This window comes from Perognathus longimembris, chromosome 23, assembly GCF_023159225.1.
Source record: "Perognathus longimembris pacificus isolate PPM17 chromosome 23, ASM2315922v1, whole genome shotgun sequence".
NCBI lineage: Eukaryota > Metazoa > Chordata > Mammalia > Rodentia > Heteromyidae > Perognathus > Perognathus longimembris.
This window is the reverse complement of record NC_063183.1, coordinates 23,544,919-23,554,601: the sequence shown is the minus strand read 5'-3', so window position 1 is coordinate 23,554,601 and position 9,683 is coordinate 23,544,919. Positions and strand designations below refer to the sequence as shown.

Here is a 9,683-nt window from a genome sequence, read left to right as displayed (position 1 = left end):
ACAGAAAACGGCCAGAAGTGGCGCTGTGGCTCAAGTGGCAGAGTGCTAGCCTTGAGCAAAAAAGAAGCCAGGGACAGTGCTCAGGCCCTGAGTCCAAGCCCCAGGACTGGCCAAAAAAAAAGCGGAAAAAAAACCCAAAAACTGAGTGCACATGGATTTTAAATGACCACTGACCTGAATGCATTCTACTAAAAAATCCCCACCCCCACCCCCAAAACCTGGACGCTGGTGGTTCATGCCTGCAATCCTAACCAGACAGGAAGCCAAGATCTGAGGACTGAAGGGTGGAAGCCAGCTGGGGGAGAAAGAGCCCGAGAATCTTTATTTTCAATTAACCACCCAAAAGCTGGAGGTGGAGCTGTGGCTCAAGTGGTAGAGCACTAGCCTTGAGAGAGGGGGGAAAAGAAAAGTTCAGGGAAAGCATCCAAGCCCTGAGTTCACCCCCCCCCCAGGACCAGCACACACACATACACACACACACACATGCACACACATGCACCCTACTCCAGTGGCCCAGCACAACACCTAGCAGATGAGGAAGGGGCCCACATGAATTCTGCGTGACACAGACATAACAAACACAGTCCAGTACTCCCAAGGGATACACAATATAAATGCTTTATTGCTAGCACAGAGGTTTCTTTTGAAGTAAATTAAAAGAAATAAATCTTCATTTTCACATTGTATATTGTAGTTCAAAGTAACTAGTTGGTTAGTGGTGGAAGCACTGGGCCCCACTGAGGAAGGAGGGCACGCGTGGGAGAGCTTGGAGCGCGCATGCCCAAAGCCATTGGCTGCCCAGTGCACTGTCGTTTGTAGAGAAGATGGGGGGGGAGGGCGGCCGGGGGGAGGGGCGAGTCCTTTAAAACACTGTGGATAAACACGGGTTATAAATAGCAAACCTGTATGGTTAGAAAGCGGGAAACCATTAAATACAGAAGGCTATACATATGCATATAAATTCCACATACTGGAGGTTACCTTAGGTCCTTTTTAAATAGCTGATCTTCATCTGGATTAGGGGTTGGTATGGATGTGGCAGGTGGGGAGAGAAGAGGGGAGGGTGCTAATACTGCCCACATCAAACTAGGGGTTCACTGGAAAGCGGAGGAGCGAGGCTGGGAGGGAAGGGAGACCGCTTGTTTCACGCCTCTCCCGCAGGCTGGAGCTCACTTGTGGAGGCGTTCTAGAATGTGCGTGGACGAGGCCCTGCGCGTGACCCGGCTCTGCTGGCGCGCGCCAGTCGTGGCGCACTGCAACCCTGCGAATGCAGAAGGAAATCCACAGGCTCAGCCAGCTTCTCCGGGATTTAGGGTAGCCGAATTTGGGAATGATAGGTGGGAGTGGCACCACAGTGCTGGGAGTGGCAGGTGCTGGTCTCGTGGAGACAGGTGCAGAGGAAGGCATAGAAATAATTCACTTAGGAACTGTCAGCCAGCATTGGACACTGGGTGCTTTCTGCGGGGTACCTGGGCTCACCAGCTTCTCAAAGCTCCTTAAGATTCTTTGGGGGGTTGGTTTTATGATTAGCTTTGGGAAAGATCCATCTATGAAAAACAAGGGCTATGGCCTCTGCTTTATTCTAGAATAACCAAGAAAGGTTCACACACACACACACACACATGCACACACACACATGCACACACACACACACGCATACACACACAGCAAAGCTCAGAAGCTGACCTCTGATCTCCATCACTCTGGTGTTTCGCTGCACTCGTGTTATTTACGGGCATGAGAAAGCAAGGCCAGGTCAGGCCGGGCCCCAGTTCTGACTGCGTAGAACATGTGCAGGGTACCAGCTCCTGGCCGGTGTTGTCTGGTCTGGCTCTAACTAAAACCATTGCATGTTTTGCTTTGAAGCAATGGATAACATGAAATGGTAATTTGGCTGCAAAACTTTGGAAAATTGTTCCCGGCCCAAACATCTGCCCCAAATGAGCTCAGCTGACTTCTTCTTGGGTGAGAGGGAGGGGTGGTGAGCTGGGGGGAAATGAAGACAGCCCCAAGCCCCCTCTCCTCCTGCATCAAAAGTGTCAAGGGATGTAGCTCTCTTCTCTGTCCTGGGCACCCCGCAGTTACTTTGTCCCCCCCCCCCCATATTTGGTGCCACGGAGGTGAACCCTTCCGGAATGGCAGAACCCCTGCCCAGCTGATGTGCTACCCGTGCTAGGACATCGTTTCCACCTCAGTAGGAAGGCCAGGGCCCCACTGTGGTCCCGGGCCCTGGGGGGCGGAGGAGGGAGCCATGCGCCACTTCACCTTCTCCTCCGCAGGCTTACGAGTTCTTCTGGGGGATCTTCACCGTCACCGTCTTCACCTCCGAGTACTCTCGCAAGCCAAACTCTCCCCTGGAACACAGAAGCGGGCATCAGACACCGGGGCCCCGCGCCCCAGGGGGGGCTGAGCCCTCCGGCAGAAGGTGGGGCCCGTTACCACCACCAGAGCTCTCCTATGCAGTGGCTGAGCCCGTGGACAGCCGGGCCCTCCGCGGAGATGCAGGCGCCCATGCTTCCAGGCCCAGCGCCATGGCAGCAGGGAGCCGGGCCTCCCACCTGTGGCCACCTGGGCCTTGTGGCCACCTGCAAGCGGGGTCCATTAGGACTGTCGCCTGCTGTCGCCCTCCGGAACCCAGCTCCTGCCTCTGCAGACCTGGGAGATCTTTTCTGAGGGGTCAGCAAAGAGCTGAGACGCAGCCAGGCTCCCCTCCTCTGGTAGCCTAGGCTCTTCATTCCCTAGACTGCCTCAGGGGGAAGCAGACACGGCTGCAGTACCGTAGCCCACTGTTGTGAAGAAGCACGGTCCCCAACTCCACGGCTGGAGGAAAAGTACAGAAAACAATCATAACTGACTAAAATGCACCGGAAATGGTTAGTAAACTTCCTCCTCAAGGTTCTCCTTTGGCCACTTCCATTGGGGAACTTGGTCACGATCAGAGATGGTGTTTTGGTCAGTGAACAGGTATTGAGGCATGTCTACAGGGTGGCGCTGGGCTGGGCTCGGGATGAGGAGCTGGGCCTCGCAGAGAGGAAGAGTGGGAGTCCGGCCAGTGTCTCCCCCCACACCTTCTCCAGGGGCAAAGGGGCTTCCAGGAATCAAAGCCCTGCTCTTTCCTATCCCCCCCCTTTTTTTTTTTAGTCAGGCATGGGGCTTGAAGTCAGGGCCTGGGCTCTGGCTCTGAGCTCCTTTGCTCAAGGCTAGCGCTCTACCACTTGGGGCCACAGTGCTCCTTCCAGTTTTTTGAGTGGTTTATTGGAGATAAAGAGTCTCATGGGTACCCTTCTGCCCGGGCTGGCTTTGAACTGCCATCCTCAGATCTCAGCCTCCTGGGTAAGCTGGGATTACAGGCGTGAGCTACCGGTGCCTGGCTCTCCTCCTCATTTTTGACCCCAATTATAGTTGTTCCTTCGAGTCAATCTTGTTATAAAATCCAAGGCTGTTCTAATTTCCTTTTTTAAAGTACAGGAAGAATTTTTCTTCTTCCTTTCTATTTATTTTTCTTTTTGTGTTGTGCTGATCCTTAAACTTTGGGCGCTGTCCCTGAGTTTGTTTTCTCCCCCCCGCCCAAAGCTATCGCTCTACTACTTGAGCCACAGCTCCTCTTCTGGCTTTTTTTGGTAGCTAATGGGAGCTAAGAGTCTCCTGGGCATTCCTGCCCACCTGCCCTGCCCCCAGGTCCACTCTGCTGTCTCCCTGTCTCCATGGGAGGAAAAGAAAAGCAACCAGGAGATCTGAAGGGGAAGCGCTCCTGAGACTGGGCACACAGGGAAGCGGAGGGAAAGGGTCCCCACCGCTCCACGCAGGACTGGGGTTCGGGTGGCTTTGTGAGCAGCAACTGTGCAACTGTGAGCACCACTGGGCACCAGAGCTGACGCCACTGGCAGGACATCCGGGGGGGGGGGGCCTGGCAGCCTGCTGCTTTCCATCCGTGGGGACCGCCCTCTCATTACAGGGCGCCTCTGGACAGTCTGCTCAGCTCTGGCTCTCTGGAGTTGCCCCTGCCCTGGGGCAATTCTGAATGTGCCTCTTCACCAAGGCCACCATGTGCCTCTGCTAGAAGTGAGGTCACTGCCCTCCCCCCCCCCCCCAAGCTCATTTCCTGACCACACTTCCCGCCCACTCGCTCCACTCCAGCTGTGAAGTTGTGAAGGAGTGAGTCCTGAACCCTGTGGTGTGGGTGCTTCCCAGTGGGACCCCCTGAGTCCTAGGGGTGAAGAAGGGGGGACATCCTACTGGCCTGGGGTGCTCTCCTCCTAGATCCTGGGCAGGGGTAGATGCCCTCAGGGGAATCCAAGACAGAGGAGGCCAGCCAGGCATTGTGACTCATGCCCGTGATCTGAGCTACTCAGGCTGAGAATCGAGGATCATGGTTCAAAGCCAGCCTGTGCAGGAAAGACTGTAAGACTCGTATCTCTAGTTAATCACCAAAAAGCCGGAAGTGGAGCTGTGACTCAAGTGGTGGAGCACTAGCCTTGAGCACAAAAGCCTAGGAACAGCACCCAAGCCCTGAGTTCAAGCCCCAGGGACAAGTCACTCCTGTCCTTTGGGGCCAGCCACTCCTGGCAGCAGTGCCCGCCCTCGGCACACACAGCAGCTACTGCTTGAGTGCAGTTCCTGACCCTCTTCTCATCGAAGGTGACGTAATCCATTTATTTAACCCACTCTAAGTGTCTTTGGGAGCTGCCTCATCCTCCCACAGACTGCAATCACAGCACGTTAGTGTTTCTTCCCTTGTTACAAAGGGAGTTGTGTCTCAGTCGTTTTTGCCCATGTAACACCTATGGTAGGATGTGCTCAACAACGTATTAGTCTAATGAATGGAGGGGGTGAAGGGGAATTAAGCTGTGTTGTGAGTGGTGGTATTCATTATTCCCCACTTCTCTGCCAGCATCAACAACTTTCACACTTACATTTCTCTCCCGTTTCCAGACATCTTGAACCCTCCAAAGGGGCTCTGGGCATTTAAGGCGTTGTAGCAATTGATCCTGAAATGAGAAGCAGTACTGTGAGACAGTGTGACTTCCACCTGCACACAAGTAATAGTTGTCATGCTTTAGTTTCAAGAGTGATTTTCTTTTATTTTTCCACATGAAAAAAAAATTGAATTTACAGTTTATAACCCTTCTAAAGATGAGGTCAGGGTGGCCTTTGGTCCTCCCTACTTTACAGAGGGTATCTCTCTCTCTCTCTCTCTCTCTCTCTCTCTCTCTCTCTCTCTCTCTATCTATCTATCTATCTCTATCTCCAGTCCTGGGGTCCTGTCACTAAGCTTCTTTTCCTCAAGGCTAGCCCTCTACCACTTGAGCCAGAGCTCCATTTCCAGCTTTTTTGCTTTAGAGATGAGAGTCTCATGGACTTTCCTGCCAGGCTGGCTTTGAACCGTGATCCTCAGATCTCAGCCTCCTGAGTAGCTAGAATTACAGATGTGAGCCACCAGTCCCTGGAGTATCTGTTTTACCCTGGCCCCTAACAAGTACAAGGCCCTGGAATATTTTGAATGGGGGTTTCTCTCAACGATTCCTGTGTTGAAGGCGTGGTCCCCAGCGTGGCGATGTTTAGCAGGTGGGAGTCCCTCTGGTCACTGGGGGGAGCTGCCTTCACAAGGAATGGGACCCATGAGCTCTGGTGGGAGTAAGCCGTTCTAAGAACAATCCCAACCCCTGAGTTTTCCTCTCTGGCTTCTTGCTTGGTGAGCTTTCTCCTTCCGTGGACACTGCCACATTTACCACCTGCTATGAGGCGATGTGGGCCGGGAGGGTTCCCTTGCCAGAGTCTGTACTATGCTGGTTGGACTTCTAGCCTCCAGAACTGTGGGGCTAAGTAAACCTTCTTAAAAAATAGTCAGCCTCAGGTATTTTATTACAGTAAAGAAAAACGAACTAATCTAGGCCTGTATGCCATGTATGGAATTTATGGGGAATGGAACAGTGATTGTGTCTCTGATCTTACCAGACAGTCCCGGCTTGCATTGCAGAAGAGATGGTCAGGGCCTTGTTGATGTCGTTAGTAAACACAGCTGCCACCAATCCAAAGTCCGAGTTATTGGCTCTTTCAATGACCTCATCCATGGTCTTAAACCTCAGAATTTCCTGTACAGGACCAAAGATCTGCAACAGACAGTCTGACTTAAGGTGGCGGTGGTGCTAGCGTCCTCCTTTTGCCTTTTAACGTGAGTTTGCTCTGCCTGGATTGTTTCCCTGATATTTAAATTTAGCAGCGCGAATCTGTACACTACCTCCAACTTTTCCAGGATAAGGCTCTGGAGGAATTTAACTTCTATCTGCCTCTCTCCTGCTCCCTGACATCCCTGGGTGGCCCTGTGCGTGCTTGGAGTGGGGTGTTCCTTGGGTCTACAAGAGTAAGTGGCATCCGTTCTCCATCATTCCCAAACACTGCTCCTGAACCGAAGAGGGCTGCTTGGGAGTGCTGGCTGACACCTGTCCCTGGTTCTCACCTGCATGCTTCTGAGGACCCTTGAAGGTTTCCTCTTTTCTTTTTTTTTGGCCAGTCCTGGGCCTTGGACTCAGGGCCTGAGCACTGTCCCTGGCTTCTTCCCGCTCAAGGCTAGCACTCTGCCACTTGAGCCACAGCGCCGCTTCTGGCCGTTTTCTGTATATGTGGTGCTGGGGAATCGAACCTAGGGCCTCATGTATCCGAGGCAGGCACTCTTGCCACTAGGCTATATCCCCAGCCCCGGTTTCCTCTTTTCTTAACAGCGGAGTGAACTATGTTGGGGTTGGGGGAGGCGGGGATGAGGAGAGCTGAACTATGGCCAGGACTGGCCATTACAACTGCTCTATTGGCTAATGATCCTCACAATCTCCCTCTGGTCTCAGAACTGTGGTTTCTACAGCTATTTATTTTAAAATAATTAATGGTTATTGTGGGATGTATGAATGTAAGATAGCACATGCTGAAGCCCTAAGTCTATCCCCTAGCGATGATTCTCTGGGAACCACTCCCAGAGAGGATGTGGCATGGCGGGGCTGCCATGTTGGGTACCTCTTCCTTGGCGATGCGCATGTCGTCCGTGACGTTGGAGAACACGGTGGGCTCGATGAAGAAGCCCTTTCGGCCCAGGCCTTTGCCGCCACACTCCAGCTTGGCTCCCTCGGCCACGCCACTCTGGATGAGTTCCAGGATCTTGTTGTACTGTTTCTTATCGATCTACCAGAGGGAAGAAACATCTGGTTGGGTCCCACTAAGAGTCGACAACCGCTGGCGTGAAGGGGGCAGAGGCCGGGTCGCGAATTCTCTACCTGAGGGCCCTGTTCCGTGGTGGGGTCAAAGGGGCTCCCCACGACGCGCCTCTTGGCCCGCTCCACGCTTCTCCTCACGAACTCCTCGTAGATGGACTCCTCCACGAAGATGCGGGAGCCGGCGGTGCAGCACTGGCCTTGGTTGAAGAACACGCCCTGGTGGGCCTGCTCCACGGCGTAATCCACTGCAAGAGGAGAGCAGCGCGCGCTGAGCACCGAGAGGAGACCCTGCGGACTACGGCCTTCGCCCCAAGAGCTCTGGAGGGAGCACAAAACTCTAGCTGAGTGCTAGCTAGACCCAGACATCACTTGCTGTGTTACTCACATGGTCAGTTCCTCATTCTGCGATCAGAGGGACTGGCCCAAGTCCTCCATATCAGAGGTCACACACCTCATTACACGGGGGGGATAGGGAGACGGTGTCCAGGGCGAATCTAGTCGGGTGATGGAGGCTATGGCTTAGGGTGAGGAGCCACCACATCCGACTGTGGACATGTGGGAATAGAAAGCTCGGCGCTCGCCACATCTTTCTGATTTAAAGGAAAGGGACCATCGTTTTCACAGGCGGCTTTTGTTTTCTAGGTAAGGTGTAATGTTGGCACAAGTCAACTTGTGCCTGCTCTCCATTTTGTCTGTGACAGCCAGTCATAGCCCTGCCATCTGTAGGATCTTGTCATTACAGGTGTCATTAGCATTTCGGTGATTAAACTGTAACAGCAGCAGATCACTCTGAAGAAACTAAATTGCCTCTATGTTGATACTGAGTTGATAGCATCAGAAGGTAATTCTTTCATTTTCATGTCCTATCTTATACTTTGGCTACATCTGGTGCGTGCTAATGACTAATAACTGGCTGAATCATTGGCATGGCACTGGAGAGTGCCCATCTTAAAAGGGATAAGTATAAGAGTTTGATCTTAACCAGATGCCAGTGACTCAGGCCTATAATCCCACCTACTCAGGAGGCTGAGATCTGAGGATTATAGTTCCAAGCTAGCCCAGGCAGGAAAGTCCATGAGACTCTTATCTCCAATAAACTGTCAAAAAGCCAAAAGTGGAGCTATGGCTCAAGTGGTAGTATTCAAGCCTTGAGCAAAAAGAGCTCAGGGACCAGAGGCCAGGCCCTGAGTTCAAGCCCTAGAACTGGCAAAGAAGGAGGGAAGAAGGGAGAGACAGAGGGAGGGAGGGAGGGAGAGAGGGAGAGAGAAAGAGAGAGAGAGAGAGAGAGAGAGAGAGAGAGAGAGAGAGAGAGAGAGAGAGTGTTGAGCTTGTCAACCAATACCAAGCCAAAATGGAACTCTGCAAATCCCAAGCTGGAGAAGCAAGCCGTGCCACTTGCTTTTTCTCTTCCTGCCTCTCCAGTGGCAGAGATACCTGAGGAGTTTTTGGAATTTCCTTTCCTGGAGAGCTTTCTAAGGCAGAGGACACACACCAGGCAACATGGACGAGGTGGCCTTTCCTTCCTGGAGACAAAGGGCTCCTGGGGTGACTGTTCTAAGTCTCTGTAAAGTTCTCCTGGCAAAGTCTATTTACACAGAACCACCCGTGTGAGCTGTCATCCTAGCTGAGAATCTTGGAAGCGGCAGAAAGGGGTTGGAATAACTAACCAGGGAAAGCTTTACGGATGTGGTGATGGAGGATTTCTTCCGAGTGATCTGCTAGCTGCCAAGGCCAGTTAGAGAAGTTTTAGTTTTCTTGAATGTGGGCAGAGACTATAATGCAGGTGTTCAGAGGCTTAGAGAATTGCTCTTTCCACTCCCGGCAAGCCTCCCCTTCAACTCTTTCCTACGTCACAGTCAAGATGGCTCATTAGTGTTCAGAAATCAACTGATGAGAATGTTGACAAGGTGACCCTGACCGGGATGCATTGCATTCATAAACTGCTTTGCTGAGTGGCAACTCCTTTGAACAGCGCTTTAAGATAATAAAAATGCTTTAAAACAACAACAACAAAAAGAAATCAACTGGTAAGTGCTATGTCTTTTAAATGAAACTAGTTTCTCCTCCGAAGGCTTTCTTGATGGCTCTTGCTTCAAAGCGCTTTTTCCTGGTGGCCTATCAAGAGGGGGTGCATGTAAGGGGGGCACTGAAGGGAGGGGTGCTGGGCCCTGCAGGAGCTCTGAGGCTGACTTACGATCTGCATCTGCAAAAATAATATTGGGGCTTTTCCCTCCAAGTTCCAGAGTCACTCTCTTCAAGTTACTTCTTCCGGCGGCTTCCTGGATAAGCTTTCCAACCTGTAAAGGAAAGAGATGGAAGGGGAGAGAAATGGCACACCTTGGGGCTGGGGCAGTCTGTAGTCAAAGCCCACTCTGGGCAAGAATGAGGACATGGTGTAGCTGGCCCAGAAGGGCAGAAAGAACCCGCTGCAGGACCTGCGAGGCCTCCGGCGGTCAAGCCGGGTGGATGAGGTTTGAGGCG

General features: G+C 52.4%; 1 protein-coding gene across 2 annotated transcripts in view; it reads right to left on the bottom strand.

Annotated features, from left to right (window-relative positions):
- Positions 1-609: 609 nt before the first annotated feature.
- The window catches only part of Aldh1a2 (aldehyde dehydrogenase 1 family member A2), a 59,716-nt gene continuing 50,642 nt past the window's right edge, over positions 610-9,683 (bottom strand). Inside the window, exons 8-14 of one of the 2 annotated variants that reach the window (XM_048332768.1) lie at positions 9,397-9,499; positions 7,263-7,447; positions 7,006-7,170; positions 5,953-6,110; positions 4,914-4,988; positions 2,266-2,354; positions 610-1,261 (exon numbers count right to left, since the gene is read on the bottom strand). In XM_048332768.1, coding sequence (XP_048188725.1) covers positions 2,282-2,354; positions 4,914-4,988; positions 5,953-6,110; positions 7,006-7,170; positions 7,263-7,447; positions 9,397-9,499 — 759 coding nt within the window. In that variant the 3' untranslated portion in view covers positions 610-1,261; positions 2,266-2,281. Of the gene's footprint in view, positions 1,262-2,220; positions 2,355-4,913; positions 4,989-5,952; positions 6,111-7,005; positions 7,171-7,262; positions 7,448-9,396; positions 9,500-9,683 lie in introns of those variants that run through there. The other variant, XM_048332769.1, reaches the window with a different exon arrangement.